Source organism: Apteryx mantelli, chromosome 3, assembly GCF_036417845.1.
Source record: "Apteryx mantelli isolate bAptMan1 chromosome 3, bAptMan1.hap1, whole genome shotgun sequence".
Classification (NCBI taxonomy): Eukaryota; Metazoa; Chordata; class Aves; order Apterygiformes; family Apterygidae; genus Apteryx; species Apteryx mantelli.
This window is the reverse complement of record NC_089980.1, coordinates 123,687,109-123,709,125: the sequence shown is the minus strand read 5'-3', so window position 1 is coordinate 123,709,125 and position 22,017 is coordinate 123,687,109. Positions and strand designations below refer to the sequence as shown.

Here is a 22,017-nt window from a genome sequence, read left to right as displayed (position 1 = left end):
AGGACATAGTTCTAGGTGAGGAAGAACTGCTGATTTTCCCTGTGGAAGGATGGCATAAGGAACTGCCTGCCTTGTGGGAAACTGGCTTTTAAAGCGTTCAGAATTTAAATATCTGAATTCTCTCCAGAACGTCCTAGAAATCTTATTTCTTGCAGCAGGGTCAAATTACACTCCTTGCCATCAGCACCACTCCTCTGTGTCACTTGCCCATCAAGTTGCTGAATTCTGACAGCAGAACCATCCTAATTTGTACCATTAGATCAAAAAATCTCTGCAGCTGGACCCAACATATCTTTTATCTACAGCCACATGTCTTTAGAGGTTGCAGGAGAAATAGTCCCACTAAATAAACAAAAATAAGAGTCCCAGTAAATGTTTCAAAAAAGCCTCTTTGAAACTATATCAAAACAGCTTTGTCTCAAACACAGAGCAGGTGCAGAACCCACAATGCTGTGGTTATCAGGCAGATGGTGAGGCAGTATTTATGCTCGTCTGAAGCACTCATAAAGCCTTTTTCATACACACCAACACACATGAATAATTTTAAAATGCTACTACTGCTTTTTGTCTGGTACTGCAGGGTAAGTTATCCCCTTTGTCAAAATTCTCTGCTTTAGCCCAAATTCGGTGCACTTGCTCTTAGGCGTATTAAGTGTAAGGAGTAAACAACAGTAATGAGTAGCAGCATTTACTCTTAACGGTAAAGGATTCAATGCTGTAGAGAAATATATGCATGCATGTATGCGAACAGTTACAATGGGAAATCAATAGGGATTCTGTGCAATTACGTACAGCCAGGTAGGTAAGTACCTAAGGCTCTGCAGTCTCAGTCAACAATTGTGCCCCTAACGAAAAACAAGGAACAGACACATTCAGAAACAACAAGCCATCTTTGTAAGGTGATTTTTCTGAATAAAAGAAGTGCATTTTTAGATCAGTTCAGAGAACTGATAATTATCCAGTTGGATCATCTAGCAAGCTCCATGATTTGGTTCAGCAAACACAATGCTTTTCAAGGTATTTTTCCTCACATGCTCCTATTTGCATATACACCCACACAGTTCAGTTTCTCAGCTTATTTTCCATTCCACGCAATCCTATCTAAGCAAGATTTAGTAACTCTAGCCAATATAAGTTTATTACAGTTTGAATGAAAAATCTTGTGAGATTATGAGATCTTGTGAGAACTATGGTTTGTAGTTTTCTTACAGAATGACTAAATTTTACTCATCAGGGTGAGAGCAGCCTGTCTAACTGGTACAATTAGCTGTGCAACACAGCACAGATCATTTAATCACCTAAGCATATGGCTTAAATCCAACAATAGGTGTTCTCTCAGGCTACATGGGTGGCACGGATTGGCATCCAGGAAGTTTAAAAAGTTTTGCTTTAACTGGCAGTGCAGACCCACTTTAAAATGAGAAGTTTCTGCTCCAAAGACTTGATATGCCAAATGAAGAGACGATGCAGCACCTGCATATGACAGAGGTATGAAGCGGTCAGCCAGCTCAGAAGAGGGTGACAGCAGTACAAACACGTGGTTACACGGACTAACCACGAGTTATAAAAAGGAGCAGTTCAAAAATCTCACAGAACAAGTACTGCTCAGCTGGTGACTGCCTACCCCTTTAAACAGCCACTCAGCTGAGCACGCGGTTTTACGAGTGACCACAGACGCGAAGGGACCGATCTGAGCATATAGCTCGAGCAAGCGCTGAGGGGACGCGGCGCCCCCCGCCACCGCGGCACCACCCTAACGGCTCCTCCCGCCCCTCGCGGCCACACCCCAACGGCGCCTCCCGCCGCGCGCCCGGGCTGCGCGCGCGGCCATGCCGAGCGCCCGCGGCGGGTGGGGAGGCGGGAGGCGCCTCCGCTCCGCTCCGCTCCGCTCCCCTCCCCCCGTGGCCGTCGCCTTACCCGGTCAGCTCCAGCACGAGGCTCCCCACGCTGACGCCCCGCGCCGACCTGGCCGCCAGCACGGCCGCCACCTGCGGCAGCTTGATCACCGCGCACACCGCCCAGGTGCTCCAGTTGGCCAGGTCCAGCAGCGCCGGCGCCATCCCGCCGTGCTGCGCGGCCGCGGCCAACCCGGAATGGGGAACCCGCGGCGCGGCGCGGCGGGACCGCGCCCCGGCGCGGGGAGGGGCGAGGAGCCGGCCCGGCGCGGCCTGGCCTGGCCCGGCGCGGCCCTGCTGGCCCGGGGGGGCCGTGGCGGAGCGCTCCGGGCGCCTGAGGCCCGGGCAGGGGAGGCCGGGTGCCGCCGGCGCGGAGCTGTCGGCCGCGGCGGAGCTCGCGGCCCTCCGCGCTGCTGGGCGCCGGCGCAGGCCGCTGCCGGGCTTGCCCCCGTGCCTGCCTGTCCGCTGTCGGCCGCCCGGGAACGTGTGTTTGAGCGTGGGAGAGAGAAGGGTGGAGAGACTCTTCCCTGGGTCTGCCGGGTTGTCGCTCTCTGTGCGGCTGGTCTGGCCTACCCAGAGCTCTCCTGAGGCGCCTCGGGGTCAGGGACAAGCAACGTTAGACTCAAAAGCTGAGGGCTTTGGCCCCAAAGTTGCTCCTCTTCATTATCTTATAAAAACAGGAATTCCCCAGATACTGTGTTAGTGTAAAAGATTAGCCACAGGTTGTGTTCAACTTGGTGTAGTGTAGGTAAACTCCTGGTCTGGATGCATAGGGAAGACTTCGGTTTTGCACCCTAAAGTGAAGCTTCCAGTGCTTCAGCTCCAGTGCTTTCTAGCTCACGCTGTCTGAATCACTGCGGTGTTAATCCCTTTGGAGGGAAGACATAGTTTTGACAGTGTCACTTTTGGTTGCATAGAAAGAAAGTTCAAAAAAATTAAAAGTTTCTGAACATTGTACTTGTCAGATTGTCAGAGATGGAGCAGCTTCCTGGGAACATACACCTACCCACCATACACAATTATATACAAAAATAGTAAAGCTCAGTTTTTAAAGCTTTTGTACTTACCAGCTTGTCAGAACTAAGTAAGAGCAGTTCTCCAGGGAATATGCATTTGTACTGATCACACAGTTAGATGCAGAATCTTAGCTCTTCCATGCCTGTGTATTGAGTACTCGGGGCGTTAAATCCATTTCATTAATTCAGATTTTTACCTAGACCATATTTCTTTGACATTAGGGGTTATTTACAAGCATAAAATTTCTTCTTAATTCATTCTTGCAAAAGGTATGTTTGACTTATAATAATTCTTACTCACTATAGTTTCATCTGTTGCAAGTTGCTTCCTATTGTTTTCATAATATGTTTGGACAAACTGGTTTATTGCATTCATTCCAGTTACCTTTAGTGGTATTTTAAAACAATAACATTACTAATGCTTAATTTGTAAATCATGTTGCCCTCTATGTAATTCAATCATGAGAAAAGAAGCTGGTACCTGATAGTACATAAAATCTCAAAACTCTGATTGAAAAATATGAAAAAAATACATAATTCTAATTTTAAAACTGTAAATCTGTTAATATTAAAATATATTAAGCTTCTCAAGAACAACTCTAAAAGAAGAAAGGAAAACTTGAAATTACCTCAAAATAGTATTTCAGGATTTTCTTGATGAACTGAGTTTCTCAGCCTTGCAGAAGTATTATGTACTTGAAAAACAGCTGAATAACCCATCACACGAGAAGAAGTTATCATTTAAAATCAGGCCTGTGGTATAGAGGTGTTTGGCATTTCAGGTAATCTGAGAATAATAAAGAAATAGCGAAGGTAGAGTTGATATTATCTGCATTGCTGTGTGGATGCAGATCAAACAAAATGTTCTAAAAATGTCAATAATATGCACTATTTTGTAGTTGGGTTTGAAATGATCGAGAGCCTGAATTGAGCTAAAGCTATTACATGCCTCCATGAGCTTATTTTTATTCAGCCATTTTTATATTAAAAATTACAACATGAAATATTTACCTTTGATCAGCACTGGAGCTTTTAAAAAATGTATCCTGCTTTGCATTTCAAGCAATCAGTTAAGCAATGTGATTTACTGTTCTTTCTTGTCATCTGTGTATAATGATATTGGTCTATGCCTGCTTACTGGTCACTTTTACTTAAAGAGCAGCTTAGGAAAAGAACAGGCATCACAGTGCTGGACAGCCAGCCCTGTTTGGGGATATGACATTAAAAAATAATATATGAAAAGCATTTTGATTTATGCCTATTAATCGGAAATTCTTGCTATTCTGTTTAAATTATTTAGTTTTATATCAAATTTCAGACTCTTTAAGTTGAAGCAAAATGCTTCCCCTTTAATTTACAGTTCGGTGAACAAATTCATTACATTCTTCTAATCCTAAATTCAGGTTGCCTGTTTTGTAGCAGATGGGCAGTGGTTTAACGCTGCTGCACTTCAAATAGGAATGCAAATGTTTATTCCTATTTAAAAAAACAGAAAAAGAAAATAAGCTTTCTGCAATAACTAACGTAAAAAAGCCAAAACAACATTTTTTATCAGTAATGATCAGTTTATCATAACTGAGCTTTTAGGCAAATAATGCTATGAATTTTGCATTTTTTCCAAGGAATGCAAGGAGCATGCACTTGTTGGTTATGTCCCCACCCTACTACACTGACAGGGAACAGTTCCTTTTTAAAATAACCTGTGCTTTAGGCTCTGGGTTAAAATAAAGGAAGTCCCACAACTGGGAAAACTGTGGAGGTGGAAACGACCTCCAAGAGAAGTGGAGGAAGACCAGGAGTCGGGAGAATTGGCCAGGGGACATCAAGCTGCAGGAGACTTGCCCAGTTGCCTCGAGAAGGTGTTGTGACTCTATGTGAAGACACAGCATGGGAAACAAACAGGAGGAATTAGAAATCTGTGCACCGTTGCAGAGCTGCAACCTCATTGGGTTCACAGAGGCGTGGTGGGATAGCTCACATGATGAGTGCTGTGATAGAAGGATACAAGCTGTTCAGGAGAAACAGGCAGAGAAAACGAGAAGTTGTTCTCTATGCAAACAAGCGTCCAGTTTGCACAGAGCTGTGCCCTGCTTTGGAATGAACGACAAGCCAGTTGAGATCTGATGGGCTGGGATCAGTGGGGAGACCAGCAAGGTGGGCATTGTGGTGGGCGTCTGCTACAGATTGCCTGATCAGGAAGAGGAAGCAGATGAAGCCTTTAAACAACTGGAAGAAGCCTCACAATTGCAGTCCCAGGCTCTCTTAGGGACTCAAGATCATTCTGGCATCTGGAAGGGTAATCTGGCAGGCTAAAAGCAATCCAGGAAATTCCTGCAGTGCGTCAAGAAGAGGTTTTTGACCGAGGTGCTGGATTCGCTACTCAGAAATGAGCGAGTTGGTAGTATGGAGACCAAGGGCAAACAGCCATGGTACAAGTGACTCCAAGACTATGGAGTTAAGATCCTGAGGGAAGTGAGGAAGGCAAATAGAAAAAAAGATCCTGGACTTCAGGAGAACAGACTTTGGCTTGTTTAGGAAACTCCTAGGCAAGGTTCCATGGGAAATTGTGGTGGTGGGCAGAGGAGGCCAGGAGAGTAGATTGATAGTCAAAGATGACATGTTCATAGCAGAAGAACAGTCTGTCCAGGCAGCTGGAAATTGAGCGGGCATGGCAGAGGACCAGCTTGGCTGAATGGGGACCACCTTCCTGGACTTAATGCAGGAAAGGAGGGTTTGGAAGGTGGAAGCAGGGATGACCTACCCAGGAGGTATATACAAAAACATTGCCCAGGCATGCAGGGATGGAGTTAGGAAAGCCAAAGCTCAGCGGGAGTTGAAATTGGCAAAGGATGTGAAGGGCAACAAGAAGAGCTTCTGTAAATACTTCAGCAAGAAGAGGAAGATTATGGAAGATGTGGGCACACTGCTCAACAGGTTAGAGGACCTAGTTACAAAGGACATGGAAAAAGCCAAGGTAATGCCTTTTTTGTCCCAGTCTTTACCAGCAAGGCCTGCTCGCAGACCTCTTGGGTCCTAGTGGCAGAATCTGAGGGAGTGAAATATTACCGACGATAGAGGAAGACAAAGTTAGGGAATGTGGAAGCGAACTGGACATACGCTGGTCCATGAGACTGGGTGGGAAGCATCTGAAGGTGTTAAAGGAGCTGGTCAACATCATTGCAAGGTCACTCACTGTTTATCACCTTTGAAGGTTGTGGTAATCAGAGAAGATTTTCTGATGATTGGAAAAAGGCAAATATCATGCCTGTTGGCAAGAAGGAGGATCCAGAGAGCTACAGGCTGGTCAGCCTAGCCTTAGTTCTCAGGAAAATTATGGAACAAGAAGGCGATTGGGAACAGCCAGCTAGCTTGGATTTAACAAAGGCAAATTGTGCCTGATCAACCTGATTGCCATCTGTAATGAGATGGCTGACCTGATGGATGAGGAGAGAACAGTGGATGCCATTTACCTTGACTTTAGCAGAGCCTTTGACATACTCTCACATAGCATCCCTGCAGTGGAACTGAGGAGAAATGGACAGAATGGGAGAGTTACAACAACTGTCAGTGGACAACAGCCGGGTTCAGAAAATAGTGGTTAGCAGGCCAACATCCAATGGGTGGCCAAGTGATGAGCGGTGTTTCTCAGGGGCTGCTACAAGAGTCAGTACTGTTTCATGTTTTTCATTAACAAGCTGGCCGAAGGGGTAGAGTGCACTCTCAGCAAATTTGCAGACAATACCAAATTGCAGGTAGCTGTCAACACACTGGACAGTAGCACTGCCACTCAGAGGGATCTTGGCAAGCTGGAAAAATGGGCTAACAGAAACCTCGTGAAGTTTAATAAAAGTAAGTAGAAGGCATTGTGGTCTTCTGGCAAAGAAGGACAGTTACATCCTGGGCAGTATTAGCAAGTCATATGAAAGTCATCCTTCCATTCTTTTTGGCACATTGGAGACCACGTTTGGAGGACTGGAACTGGGGCCCAGAGAGGTTGTGGAATCTCCATTTTTGGAAGGTTTCAGAACTGAGCGGGATGAGGCCCTGAGCAATCTGATCTAATGTCAGCATTGGCCCTGCTTTGAGCAGGGGGGTGGACTAGAGGCATTCAGAGGTCTCTTCTGGCTGCCACTACTCTGTGATTCCTGTTTGTGTTACGTGTTTGAGGTTATGTTGTACAAGTGTGTGTGATGGGAATGTAAAAGAAACATTGGAGGCTGGATGTAGATATTGGTTTTGTGTGCAAAATATTATATATGTTTGTGGCAAACTGAGAACTTGGCTGTTTATATAAGGCTTACTGGATGTTAGGCTGAACAGAAGCATCTCAAATTGAATGAAAGTACTGTAAGCAGAAATACAAATTGTTGACTCAGTATTTGCTCTGTGAAATAGCTTATTCAGTTTCAGAAGAGGAATTTAACTGAGGCCATTCTGGGTATTGGCATGTTATCTAAAATAATATGGTTAGCTAAAAAGTAGCATTGAAAGAACCTAGAACACCAAGAAAAAAAACAATTAAAAACCTAACCCAAAACCTAAAAAAAGCCCCCCCCCCCAAAAAAAAGGGAGGAAAAAAGATAAAGAAAATACATTCACTAACTTGTACTGAACCTTCTTAAATTGATTTCCTTGTTAAACTTGGAATTGTCCCTTTTATGTAGAAACTGTACTTTGAGAAACCAGGAGACAGGTTGAGCTGTAGCATTTGGATCTGAACTGGCTTCTAGATCCATGTTTACTTCAGAGCTACTCGGATAGTCTCCAGTAAGAATGGAGACAGTGAGTAAATTTGGCAGAGTTTATTAAACTCCTAGTATGTGATGCCTCCTGATTCTCCCAGAGCGTGGAAGTAGATCTGCCAGCACTGAGGAGCAGCTACAAAACAACACAATGCACTGGTTTCCCCCCATGGCCTTCATATTTTTCAGTGTAAAGCAATTGAGTGATCCTATGGGAACTGATAGAGTGTGTCAGGGAGCAGCAAGGGCCAATCCTTCCTAAGGGACGGGGAGCTGGGAGCTGAGCATGATAACACAGCTGACAGGGCAGGGGCCTTGCTGAACAGGGCCTTGTTCCACAGCACCCAAGCAAGGTGAGCGGGACAGACCCAGGGATTGTGGCCAAGTTCAACCAAGAGTCAGGATCACCAGCAAATTTGGCCCTGGGCTGAGCTGAAAAGGGGTCCTGGGCCCTGGGCAGGGACAGTGAGGCTTATTAGAGCCATGACAGAGCTAGCAACATGTCAGCATGCTGTTAAGTTTTGCTGTGTGAGAGTTTATATAAACATTTTCTGTATTTTCAGTGCATTTGGCTTTTAAGAGAGATAATCGTAACTATTAGTAAACATGGTGATAGTTGCAGATGGTTATACAATATATTGTGAATTTAGTTTGTTTCTCATTTGCAGCAATATCGTTAATTAAAATAAATTATTGCGTGTATGCATTTGTTACTTCATGGATTTTAAAAAGTAAATTCAATGAGGATAATTTGGGATTAGTAAATAAGGAAAGCAGAAACAAGAAGAGTTTGAAGTGATCAGGCCTAAGTCATGGAGTAAACCCAGGTCTCCTCACTTTGTTCTTTACTGATGAGTAGAGCAGTCTTTCATAGCAATTGTGCCTATACATTTGCACAATACTTTTTAATGCAATATATCAAGCAGTTTATGCTAACCGAGAGTTTCCTCTTGGCTTTGCCCTGGAAGCCAGGGGAAGAGACATTCCTAGAAGAGACATTTGCAGCAGTTTTGCTCTGTCAGGTTGCCATAAAGGTGTTATACTGAGGTGAGGCTTTAACCCCAGATACTTGGAAATCCCATTTCTAAGTACTAGTGGTTTTGTGGATACACATAACTTCTGTGGGAGGCTTTGAGAAGGTTACAAGATGAAGTCAGTCTATGGCATCTGTGCGTTCCTGACTGAGGGCTGCAATTTACAGAACTATGCAAGCGCCCCTTCAGCATTTGGCAGATCCCCTGAGTTTCTTAGAGAAGCATCTGGGTTTCAAGGAATTCATCCAGCCAAACATGAAGGTTTCTGAAGAGGGAAAAGCATAGCTGACATGGATTCAGAATAGCAAGTAGAGTTTTTAAGGCAGACATCCTATTTTAGGGAAGTTTTACTCATTTCTGTCTGGGCAGGACTTAGCAGCTTGAGGCCCAGACAAATTACTGGGTTTTTTTTTTTCTTTTAATCAACAGAACAAAAAAACCCTCTTCTTGTGAACCAGAAGACTAATTGTCTGCTTTAAGATGAACTTCAGTTCAGAGCTTTTTGTTCTACATAGTGTTCTTTACAGAAAGCAAACGTGTGTGGGTATAATACATACAAACATGAAACCTGGAGCTGGCCTGTATTGTCCATCTAACTCGATACATAACTATCTTCTCCCTTCTCTATTGCAGCAATCTTACTGTTTATGCAAAAAATTTCAGAGCATGATGAGCCCTTTTCTGCAGAAAAATCCATTCAATTGTTTTGTTTACTGTATCATAATTTAAAGGCCCAGAAACTATTTTAAGTACAGTTTCCAAGACACACAATTGGATGTACAATCATCACCAGTTTCATAAAACAAAACTTAATCGTTAAGATGCCTGCTGGGAACTACATGCAAAGACTATTCTAAAAATATAAGAAATATAGATTTGTATGAACTTAGACTATGTTTTGTTACGGAAGTGCAGTGTCCTTTCACACAATTTATTTATTTATTTTTTTTTTTATGAGCAGAGCTTGAAATGAGAACGCACAAAATTTGGAGGCACTACACTAGGAACGTCTTTGGACCCAGTTAGAATTAATAATACTTAAAAATCCACTAGTGTATCTAACTGAAGAATTAGATTAATATTCTTACCCACTTCTGCTCTTTAACTGGAAGAAATATTAAGAATGAATTGTCTAAACATGTTGTTTGTGATCTGGCAGCAAATGGAAAAAAAATCTTATAAAACTGTGAAGCATAAGTGACACATCATAAGAACTCTTTACAAGAAGCTTACAGTACAGCTAACATCTACACAGTCTCTTTAATAAATGGAATTTCCACTGGTTATTTACAGATTTCAAAGCTGTTATTTCATCTGGTCTTTCTATTGGACTGTGATCATGTAAGCCAGGATTAGTTGGCAAAGCTAATTATGGTAAAAGATAAATGTTAGACTTGGGGAGAAAATGTAGTATGGAAAATGCCTGTGTGCCTTCTACGCTCAGCTTCTGAGGCAGTTTTGGGTAGGACCTCAGATACTCCCCAAATATCTGTTCTGAAGATTGCTGTACAGGGTAGAAAGAGCCAAAACTACCTTCAAAAACACCAGGCTGGGTGACAGAGGAGGTGTAACTGCAGCAGCGTTAAATAATTGACCATTCCAAGGAAGGCATAATAATTGAATAAATTACTGTGTCCAGCTCTGTACAGTGTTCCCATCTCATGAGGATTATCAAGCCTCTTCTCTTTGGGATACTTTCATTCTCTAGACAGTCACTATCCTCAAAGATAATTGATAAGATGTCAATGCTTAGAGTTGTTAATGATTTCAGCAGGAAACATAAATGAACAGGAGTTTTGCGACTTGGGGTGAAAAGAACCAGTAATATCCAGTTGCTGCCCACCAGCATTTTTAAGCCATTTCGATTAGCTTAATCAGAAGGTCAAGGTATTAGCTTAATTTCACATCAGAATTGGCAGCAGAGTTCTGGGTTGCTGTGATCTTGCAACAATGCACAGATCTACTTTTTCCAAGGTTGCCCACTTCCATGATTAAGCTGAAAATCCTTTTGTGATTTGGCTCTAGTCCAGGTATACCTACCGGCTTGTGAAGTGCTTGGTCACGGATTTATGCAAAACTGACATGGCTTTTACCTCTGTTTTTTGTGTGTTAGACCACTAATGACAGCACTTTTTCCTTTAGATATCTCCCATTCCACCTGATGCTCTTTACAGCCCTGGAGACCCACATCTTCTCTCCTCCTGTGTATTATCAGCGCTTATGTTGTCCTCTGAGCCTGTCCTTCTGCAGGCACCTTCTCAGCCTCCTGCCGGGAAAGGTGAGTTGTGCTCACAGAGGCACTGGAAGGTGATTCTGACATGTGCACCCAGATTCACCTTCACAGCTTTACACACTAGTCCAAATTTCTGTATATGCTGAACTTTTCTGTTGTGATCTGTTTGACTGAAATGACCTGTGTTAGTAAAGCTGAGTAGGAGTGCAGGAGGATTTGAAGGATTTGGGTCTGACTGTGCTGTATAAATGTTGTAGTCATTACAAGCACCCTCTACAAGAACTGCTTGGCATTTCAACAGGTGCTTTATCTGAGAAAAGACAGCAGAGTGAGGACTACACTGTATTAGTAAGGGCATCCTGAAGTTGATGAAAGAAAATTAGTTACCACCATCCATATATGTGGCATAAAGGCATAAATGTGCTCTTTCGAAAGTGTTCTTATGTGGCTGCCGGGAGGGCGCTGGCCAAGCTTCTCAGATAATTGCTGGATTTCAGTGGGACTATGTGAATAAAAGAGGCACAGCTGCACTTTCTGGAAAGCATTTTCTTTACAAGTAGTTGGAAGAATTAGAAGTATGATTTCTACAAAAAATTAGGTGATTAATCTTTATTTTAGAGGTATGATTGATTTAAACCTGGTCTAGTGGAACTATGTTTTTTCTTGCAATTATTTTTGAACATATTTTTAAAAAATGTTTTCAAAGCATGTTCTGATCTCAGTGACTAGTATAAATCAGAGAATTGGTGTAAAGTACTTCAGACAGTCATCCCGTTTATACACTAAAAGACAAGTCCCATTAAATATGTAATTCCTAATGGATATGTTCATTTAACCCTCAACGATGGAGATTCCTCAGGGAATCTATTCCAGTGCTGTGTTATCCTTACCACTAGCTTCCCTAATAGCTAACATGCTGCTTCTTTGCTGTAATTTAGATCCTGTTATTTTTACTATTGTCTGCCATGCACATGAAGCACAATCTATTCCTTTTTTCATTCCAAAGCTATTTATGTATCTGAAGACTGCTACCCTGTTCCCAGTCTGCTTTTTCTTCTTCAAGTTAAACTATACCACTTTGATCTTTCCTCATAAGCCATATTTTCCAGTTACCATGATTGATCCTCTAGGCTCTACTTAGTTGGCACACATCTTCAGGCCAAGACCTTCTGTGTCCTGCCCAGAACTGGGAAAAGTACTTCAGCTGAAACAGTGCCAGTGCTCAGTAACATGGATTTAATCGACGATTAAATCATGCACTACTTAGACTGTCTTCCTTTCTGTACACTCCATTTGGGAGTGATTCTCCGGGAGAGTTACTCCAGATTCACACAGAGCAGACAAGAATTGAGAATCTGGAACTATTTAATGTCACTTAACATTAGGAAGGAATTGTGTAACACTGTCTTGCTGTAACTTAGTGTCCTTTCCGGCAGATTACTTGGTGTGGAGTGAGTGCCATCTGGAGGTTAGGAAACAAGGCACTTTGCATGCTTTCATGCTGAACAACAAAACCCTCATGCTTTATAAATGAGATATTCTCATTTATCATGAATAGGCGCTTGAGCCCGACAGATAATTGTGCATCTGCCATAGAGTTTGTGACCCCTTAGCAAGAGTTGAGGCTGCTTAGTATTATCTCAGAATAAGGCACATAAGTATAGTAACTTTCAATATTATGCAACCACCAGTAAATAAGTAGCCTCTCAAAGGCCTGTGCAGTTTTTGGAAAAAGCTCTGGGCAACACAGGGACAAGGAAAGGCTTACTCTGTTCTCTTGTCTCCCTTGTTCAGATGTTTGAAGATAAAGCAATTCCTGGTGCAGTTTCTGCTCTCAGGAGAGAGCAGGAAGTGTTTTAGCTGAAAAAAGAGGCCTTTTTGAAAGTGTATGTTCCTGTTTTGTGCATCTGAACACAGTTCTATCTACTACAATTGGATATGCGCATCTGCACAGGGGAGCACAGAGTCAGTGCACCCCTGGGCTGCTTGCTTGACGTGATCTTCCTCAGCTTAGCTGTCATCTCAAAAGCCTTTGTCCTCCAGTTCTCCCCACCTTGGGGAGGCCGTGAGGAGGACTGTTTGGTGCCATCACTTCAACAAAACAACTTTTTTTTTGCTTTTTCCAGAGACCACCTGGATCCTGATAGTGATCCCACTGTTCTATATCACCTTCTATGCTTTTGCACTGCCTTGTGCTGCTGAAGTGTAACCTCAGAAATAGATAGCCTCAGCTACAAAAGCATAGATAAATATCTCTCCACCTCAGTCTGACAAGAGGTTGCAGCCTGCTGTATCAGGGCAATGCTAATCATCTTCTATGCTGATCTTCACACAGGACTGAACATAATCTTAAAAAAGCTTAATATGGTTCAAATGACAGACGTTGTATTTATATACTCCATGTTCTGTTGATTACTGTTTTTCCCTACAAAATGTCAGGTCATAAGCAAAGTCTGCATCTGTGTCATGAAGATGTAGTAGTGAACGTGCTGTAGGTATTGTATCCAATTTAGCATGATGATGATTTCCCTGAGCAACCACAGGTTTTAGGAATGATGAACCTATTAAAATGTAAAAGCCTGCTTCCTTATCATTGCGCGTCCATCAGCTAAACCAGAAAAGATGAGTAGGAGGAAGGGAATTTCAGAGTGTAGAGCAGAAATAGGAAATTTAAAAACGAGAAAATGAAAAATAATGTGGAAAAAAATGTGGTCTCCCTCCCTCAGCAGGAAGCGGTAAAAAAGCACACAACATGTCTTATGTGCCTTAACTTTTACTCTTTAGAGCAAGCTTAAGCATGCAGATGACAGATGCTGTGAGGAATCCTTGGCTAGCTACGTGAAATGCAACAACCTGCAAACAATTCTGTGCGCAGACTTTCAGAATTCGAAGTACGTTGTTTATGTTGTGACTCATCTGAGCTGGTCTCCATTAATTGCTTCTTTTCAGCAGATAAAAATTCAGGAAGAAGTTGTGGTTTGGCTGTAATCTTGTTCTTTCTGATGTTAGTGGCAAAGTTACTGTAGACTTACAGTAGAAGTTTATGAGATCTGTGATCATAACTGTGTATATGGCCTGACTGCGTCAAATATATAGAGGATCGTCTCACAAGGCATTGTTGGAGAACATCCATCTTTGCTCATGAAAAAATTCCATGCTCAGCAGTAGTATTAGTCTCCATGTAAAAGATTGAGGAATTTTTTTACCTGCTAACTTCAATGCTGTGGAGTCTGAAAGAAGTCTGTTAGCTAGAACTTGCTGTTACTGATATTTTTACTTAAGCACTAGGAAGGCAGGAGCTCATCCTCAAGTTTCTTCTTTCGTCTTCCGCTGCTGAAGAAGTAATCCATGTTTACCAGAGTCTTGCCAAGTTCAGTATTCATTCGACTGCCAATAATCTGGTTGGTGGAGTTGGGAACTTTGTCCGAAAACACAGGCACATAGTCTGGCAGTGGCTTCTGCTCCTTTTTCTTACCCTTGATAAAACAAACACTGTTAATGCTAAAGTTTTCAGAATTACATTGACCACATGTTAAAAAATACAAGTTATTGAGATTATTAATAATATCAACTCTATTGCTTTTGATGAGAGATTGAGATTTTAGATGTCCTTAAAAATTGAATACATTGCTTACTGAACGTACATGACAATGGTGCAGAAATACAGTAAGATGATTTTTCCCCATGGTCTTTCGTGGGAGTAGGGTAACGCAGACAAAGGAATCATTTTCAACTATATTGCATAGAATGGCAACTGAGACAGAATTTAGCTGCTCTAGAATGGTCATGATGTGAGAGGTTTTAGTTTGCTTCATTTTTAGTAAGTGACTTGGATTTTAGCATGATGACATTATCTTATAAAATTCTTCCTAGGAAGTTGGTTCTTCTAGCACGTCTCTTTCTATGGAATTGCTAATTACTAAAACAGATTGAACACATGCATGTGTATTCTGTGGTGTAGGTAGCAGATGAATGTCACTTCTGTTCTCTTTTATTTTCCTAAAGATGTTATCTTAAAGCATTTGACAAATTATGCCTAAGTACGCTTCAATTTAAAATATCAGCCTACTTTAAACTGTTACAAACCAGAAAAAGCCTGGATTATAGTTAGATGTTTGTTTGGAACTTACCATTTGGTCATAGTCCTTTAGGAAACTCCAGTTCTGGTACCTTGGAATAGAAGTAAAAAATGCAACTTTATATTTCCTGTCATTAAATAAAGTAGCTAATGTTGCTCACATTTGAAAGTCTATTTAAATGTTCCATTTCATACTTACAGCCTGCCTCTTACACCTGCAAACTCTTGGTAGTGACACCTGTCCTTTCTGTGGTGAAGCCCAGGGTTTTCTTTATTCCCATATTGAACTCATACTAAATTAGGAGTGTTTTGCAACTAAGCAGGTGAAGGCCAGTAGAGAAAAAAGCTGTATTTGCACCAAAGATCAGGGGACACCTAGGGTTGACGCTCTGAGCTGATTAGCTGTGTTTATGCAGTGCTGCAGCTAAGCTTATAGACTTAATGCTAAAGTTGAAAGCTGAGCTAGTCAGTCTACACAGCACTGCACTGTACCATGTGGACATGGTGGCCACTGGATTTGTGCTGCGCTCCCTTGTCCAGTGCAGATATACCCTAAGTGCAAATAAAAGCTAATTTATTATTGTTGTGTTTTTTATTATGTCTTGGTATATCTGCACACATAGCGGTCCCAAATTGGTTTGTCTCACTGTGCCAGGCACTAAATGAACATATCAGATTTGGGTGTTACTACATGATGCTAATTATTGAGAAATATTTGGGTTTCTGCCTTTCATCTATACCCACTTTTTATTGTCAGCCTGGCAACACATAGCAGCCTTTCCCCATCATCATCTCTGGGCCAGGGATGTGGAGCTGAAGGGCAGTTCTCATCAGACTGTAGCATATGAATCTGATGAATCCTGCTACAATGGCTTGCGACGTCAGTCCCTCACATGTCTGTCCGACCCTTTTACAAGAGTTTCCTGTCTTCATAGCTGAGAAGGGCGAGCAGAATGAGCATCAGCTGTATGGTGTGTTAGCTTAACTACCCATGGAAGTGGGTTTGCACTAATACCCAGGACTATGAGACCCAGTGGGCAAGCCTTTGCTATGGATGAGCCAGGCCTGCTGGCAGAGGGTCTGGGTGCACAAGTGGGAGACAGTCACATCCCTAAATGCCACCACAGCCCTGGCTTTATGTGAGTCAGAGTCCTGATTTGTACCTTCTCCAGAAGGCGGAGGACAAGGGGTTTCCAGGAGGTGTCTTTTTCCTTCTTCCTAAACAGTCCTGAGAGGGAACTGTTTTTTTCTCCTCCCTTTCCTTTTGTCTGCTTGGCTGATGTGTTGTCACAACTGGAGCTGGTCTTACTTTTAGCAGGGCTATTCTTCTAATAGGCACGTTCATGCTGGGTACTGAAGTATGAACATAAACACTTTTCCAAGTTTATGCGACAAAGGAAGAGAAGATCTTAACTTCTGGTTCCTTCAGCTCACTGCTGCATACACAGTCAAAGCTTAGCTTGTACGTATGCAGTTCAGTCTGTTGATACACTAGTAACAATGGGATTTTCCTGTCTGCATATCGCTTGTGGGGCATGCTCACAAGATTTGCAGATTGGAAATACAAAATAATTTTTTGGCAGAACACTCTGTTCAACTTCCATCTCAGCCATTTCCAAGAATGAGAAAAGAGGCGATAATATCAGTGTGTCTGCAATAAATTATAGAGGTTGGCACATTTATATCCTTGTTGTGGATATCTCTATAAAGCTATAAGATACTGAGCATTCAGTTCTTCACATCTCTATTTTAGCTTAAGCCCAGTGTGCCAGGAGATATTGTTTAGTATAGAAGTTGTCAAGGAAAGGAAGACAGAGACAATATAACATTAGCAAGAAAGGTGTTAGGAGCTCACCCAAGGCCCAAGCAGGAGGAAACTTTCCCCTGCCAGTGCAGGCTTTGGATCAGGCCCTAGGACTATCAAGAGACACCGGTACCCTTGCCAAGATGAGCAGAAGAGATGTGAATTGCGGCGAGTTACTTACCAGCTTTTTCTGCCTCGCTGCTCAGCCTCTACCACCTCTCTCCAGATCTTATCCCCTTGGACCAGGTTCTGCTGCAGGGTGGCCTGCCCGTCCATGTGGGGCCGAGCTGGGGGCTGCACACAGCCCAGTGGGGCAGCAGCAGCTCGGCTGGGGCATGCTGGCTCCCCGCGACGCGGCGCTCCTGGCAGCCGGGACCTGGCCAAAGTAGCTCTCCTTAGTCCAGAACTGGTTCCCACCGTGTCCATGTTGAGACCCAATATACCCCCAGAATTGCTGGATATATTGGGACTGTTGGGAAAATTAAACCTGTTATTGCTTATGTTTTCAAAGCTTTTTTTCTCCTAAAATTTTCTTTTGGCTGCTGATTTGAAGCACTTTGAGAAAGTAGAGACGCCTGCGGTGGCAGGCAATGCTCGGCACTCTTGCTTCTCTTTTGTTTAACAAGCATTTTCTACTGGTTTATGCTGCTCCGTTGGGTGAGCGCTGAAGGAATCTGCACGGTAACAATTTCGTAAGGAGCGATCATTACTGAAAGCCATCAGGCTCCAGCAGTAACCAGCAAACCCTCTGCTTGTGAGACTGCAGCTGGGGCCACCCTATGCGCAAAATGCTCAGAACAGCAGAGCCTGGTAGTGTAGCAAAGCCTGTCCGTGAGCGCTGCCGCCCTTGCCAGGAGGCTTTTATTATGTTTCGGCAGCACAAGCAAAATCCCCTGAAAGCTGCTGCTTTTCCCTGTGTGTTTACTGTCTCCAATGGAAACAAGTCTGGCCCGTGAATATTGCCCAGAAAGGGAGCAGAAACCCAGTGTGGACAGCTGCTGCAACCCTGAACTGTGTTTGGGGCAGAGCTTGTTTGTTTAAAATAAGGTATTTTAATTCATCTGTGCTTTGAAAGCTCCTTAATTTCAGATTTTATAGAAAGGAGCAGCCAGAGATCATCAAAAGCCCTTTTTAAGCACTTACAGATATCTGGAAAGGACATTAAGCAACCAGGAGAAGTAGCTGTTCAGTAACTTCAAAGGGTTATTAGGATACAAAGTGAGAATTTTCAAAACAGTGGCCAAAATGTCAGTGTTTGTCTTTATCGTCGGGCTGCCTGGCTTTTGTGGTATGAAGTCACTTCCTTCTTCAGTATTTCTGATCTCTCAGGAAATCGGAGTATTTTAAGTATAAATTTCCTCTTAAATTCTTAACTGACTTGTTTTTGAGTAGTGTGGATTAGCTCCAGATGAATTCTAGTCTCTTGCCTCATCTTCCTGGTAAATGCTTGTGAACTCTAGTCTAGTTTTGAAGGCTCTTTTGGCAAACTTGTTTGGGGTATTTAGAAATGCATGCTGAATTTGGCAAGTAATTTCTCATCAAATAATTATAACTATAAGATAAGTGAAGCACTTCATGTAGACATTTTTGAACATGAAATTTTTCTATATTTTGTTTTGAAAAATAATTTTGACTTTGCAAACTGGAAATGCATCCAACTTAAGAAGTAAAAAAAAATCCCAAATTGAAACAAAATGTTTGGTTTTGGGTTGAATGAAATTTCAGTTCGCCTTTTCTTTGTTTGCTTGTTTTTCTGAGATAATTGAAACTTAAACAGTGTTTTCCATCCCTTCAGCCAAAAAGCAAAAAAGAAACTCATGTATTCATACATCACTGTAATAGACTGATGAAATGAGCTGTTTGCCAGCCAGGCCTGATAGTTGACTCTAGTCCTCCCATGCAACTTGCTTATCCTTCTGCACTGGTTCCAGGGTCCTCTCCAAGTTGGAGCACGCGTAGCTGGTTGCAGAATGGGTTATATTGGCATCTGACAGCTTTACAAGGAAGCTGAGGCACTTTTGGGAAATCCAGTGCATTAATCAATGCATGTAGGATTTTAGGCTCCTGATCTGATCAGCAATGGATCCCAATAGGAAGCGGGGCGCATTTGATGTACCAGCTGCTGTTTAGAAGTCAGCATTTGCCAGCTGCTATTAATGCAGCTGCTTGAAACAGCAGTATAAAGTCTGTTCCTGTGCATGGAACTTTTTTTTTTTTTTTTTAATTCTGGTTTACTAAGTTTCTGTGTTATTTTTATTCTGATACTTCCTTCAAGTCCATTCCTGCAAATAAAAATAATAATAAACTAAAAATGGTTTTTAGTTGTCCAGCTGGGTGCATAGCTTCCAAATACTACCCGTAGTCACTGAATAGACTGTATGGAAAGGTGACAGGCAGGTGCTCAAAGTGTACTCCTGTAACTGGGCATCTGCACAGATGCAGGAGTCGTATCTCCCCCATCTTTGATGCGGCTGTAGGGCTACAAAGTGCCTCCAGATCATCTTACTGAAAGACAACTCATAGGTTAAAGCCGGGTCTGTGGACTGAGACCTGACAACTTCAGAAAAGAGGGAAATCTTTGCCAGTTAGGACTTTGAGCTTTAAACAAATGTAAACTATGAGTCTATGTGCAGGGATTGGATGCTTCACAGTGTTCCAGCTGTTCCTCTGGAAATAATACGTAGGAATGGGTTCATGACTGCTTAAATAAAGGAGTTTTTTTTAAATTTAATAATAATGTGACTTTAAAGCATATCTGCTGTTCCAAAAACAGACTGTGAAGAGACAATATTTAAAAAAAAAATCCCATTTTCTATTGGGACAAGAAGTTGTTAAGGGAGTGGTTATGCACCATTAGAGCATGTCAAGGTGAGTGAAAGGGTGAGGTTTCTGGCCATTGCTCTAGATTCCTTACTGGATGTACCTGTAGCTCATTTAGGCTATTTAATAGATTAATGGCTCAGCAGAACTTCTGCAGATACTATGCTGTTTCCCTTCATATTATCATCTGCCAGTTTAGGATTTTATTGGTCATTAGAATAACTTGGCACACTTAAGCAGAGCGCTCATTTGAATTGATGTGGCTCATTCACTAGGTACTTCTTTCTATCCTTTATCAGAATAGGTTGGTGTTTATTGTGACATGATGCTGTAGATATCTATGTAAACTGTGTCTTTCTTTTTTCTGTCTGGAGACATGAAACTTTTTTCTGAGCATCACTGCAGGAGACAGTGCTTTTGCTTAGGAATTTGTCTAAGGATTAGTTTATCTGACTAGCAGTGTCAGTGCCTCTCATTGTGAGGAAGAACTTAACGGAGGTTATTCTTTTGTTACTACCAGACAAGTGATGATATGAACTACGAAGTCATCTGTGAAAAATTATATGCGAGTTCCCCCCCCCCCCCCGCAGGAAATAATGTTTAAAGGGGCTTTTTATGGAGGAAAAATGTTCAAGTGTTTAGATAAATCATTTTTATTTGACCACAAGAGGGTATTGCAGCATAAATTATGCAAGGCATGAGCTAATGTTTGATGTTAATATGTGCTACCTTATTTTTAAAATACACCTCTCTCAAAACTGACCATTTAAATTATGCAGTGCTTAAGAACATCAGGTTATATGTGCCAATATTTGATGTCCTAATCCAGAGGCATTTTTTGAGGTGCATTTCCTAAGGATTGAGTTTTTATGGTAAGCATCTTGAAGCCCAGGAATAGATCTTCATTAATTTCACTGGAAGACAGGTGCTTCAGAGGCTTATTCCAAAACACTGAAAAACTTATTGGAAAATGCTTGGTTAAATGCAAGAATACATCTGTTACAGAGGGGAAGTAATAAACAGCAGATCACTTTGTTGCTGTTTTGCTTTGAGGTGCATGTTGGTACAGGATGGGCCTTATCAATGTCAGTGAGACTCTGATCTGATTTTCGCATGTGGTTCTAGTTGCAGGAATAAGGTCTGAAATCTTTTTAAGCTCATTTGTGTTTCCCAGATTTTTCCTTTATGTCCAGATCTTCTAGAATATACATCCAGTGTTGTTATATTTACACTTTTTTCCCAAGTTAGTACTGTGTTAGGATATTTTCCTACAAAAGTTGTTTCTTCTCCTAAACTTTCAGGACAGTATTATCAGATGTTTGTGCCATGTTTGGTACAGTTTAGAGCATGAAAGAGGAACTTGGAAGGATTTCTGGATTCTCCTATTCCTGCATCTGTTGCTGAATTTAAGAGAAGTTACGCTGTCTGTCTCTCAGCAAAACCCACCTGCAAAAGCCATATCATATTAGCTATGCAAGATGAATTTCTGAGAGGTGTGATTGATAGCAATTTGATGGACAGCAAAGCATTTTTCCTGTAAGAAGGGTTGTGTTAAGGGTTGTTTGTGGAGACTTAAGAAACACAAATTCAAAAGCACAGGGAGAGGATGTATGGCATGTATGATTGAGAGGCAGGAACAAAATCATGAGCTGGAGGAGACAGTGGCTTTCCAGAAGCTGGCTTTTCAGAGCAGATCACCACTCTGAAAGATCTCCACCACTTCACTGATGAGACTGAAACCCCCATATAGGTTTTGTAGTATGAGCAGAGTTGCTGCTCTTGTTTCTGAATAATTATATTTTCATTGTCATCATCTTCCTCAAATGAATGAAGATCCTTCAAGTCAGTGAAGAATAGAAGATGGAAAAAAGGGGTAATGGCAATGGGTAGCAGAGCAGGGTGTTAAATGGTCAGTGACAAAACACTGAGCACCAAAGAGAGGAGTGATGGATGGCGGAGCATTACTGTGCGTCTTTCTCACCAGCCCTGGGAATTAACCAGCGAGGGCACTGGAAAGCCCAGAGATGAGAGAGCCTATGTATGCCTATGACTTGATGTGGCAGGAGCCAAATGGGTTGGTGTATATGGCCAAAATGAAAACTAAATGCTGCAAACTGCCAGTTTGTAATAAAATCCCTTTTAATTTAAGAGTATGCAGCCACCTGGTTAAAGGCCTCATTCATTGCTAAATTTTATTGTAGCTTTGATACAAAAATACAAGCTTTTCTTCTTTCTTGTCTTATTGTAGTTTTGCTGAGAGACCCTGGCAAGTTTAGCGGCTGTTGCATCAGCAACATACAAATACCAAAGAGGGAATGGCTGCTTCCAGTGACGTAGAATCTAGCACATCAAAATAAAATGGAAGCTGTAATGCAGACTGTAAGAAATCTGTTGT

General features: G+C 42.1%; 2 protein-coding genes and 1 long non-coding RNA gene across 3 annotated transcripts in view; 1 reads left to right on the top strand and 2 right to left on the bottom strand.

Annotated features, from left to right (window-relative positions):
- The window catches only part of SLC66A3 (solute carrier family 66 member 3), a 14,885-nt gene extending 12,825 nt beyond the window's left edge, over nucleotides 1-2,060 (bottom strand). Inside the window, exon 1 of the mRNA XM_067294293.1 lies at nucleotides 1,918-2,060. Within this exon, the coding sequence (XP_067150394.1) occupies nucleotides 1,918-2,060 (143 nt within the window). The remainder of the gene's footprint in view (nucleotides 1-1,917) is intronic.
- Nucleotides 1,957-22,017, top strand: LOC136991606 (uncharacterized). The gene is made up of 3 exons (XR_010883842.1): nucleotides 1,957-2,022; nucleotides 10,830-10,965; nucleotides 21,871-22,017. It is a non-coding gene; the product is annotated as an uncharacterized lncRNA (long non-coding RNA).
- On the bottom strand, nucleotides 14,091-17,228 carry C3H2orf50 (chromosome 3 C2orf50 homolog). The gene is made up of 3 exons (XM_013955050.2): nucleotides 16,984-17,228; nucleotides 15,051-15,090; nucleotides 14,091-14,396 (listed from the first exon to the last, which is right to left on the bottom strand). The coding sequence occupies exons 1-3, from the start codon at nucleotides 17,226-17,228 to the stop codon at nucleotides 14,205-14,207; spliced, it is 477 nt and encodes a 158-aa protein (XP_013810504.1). The 3' UTR covers nucleotides 14,091-14,204.

Coding starts and splice junctions, on each gene's coding strand:
- C3H2orf50 (XM_013955050.2), bottom strand. CDS start 17,228: ATGGACACGGTGGGAACCAGTTCTGGACTAAGGAGAGCTACTTTGGCC. Junction 15,091..16,983: donor CAGCGAGGCAGAAAAAGCTG/GTAAGTAACTCG, acceptor TTCTATTCCAAG/GTACCAGAACTGGAGTTTCC. Junction 14,397..15,050: donor TAAAGGACTATGACCAAATG/GTAAGTTCCAAA, acceptor TGTTTTATCAAG/GGTAAGAAAAAGGAGCAGAA.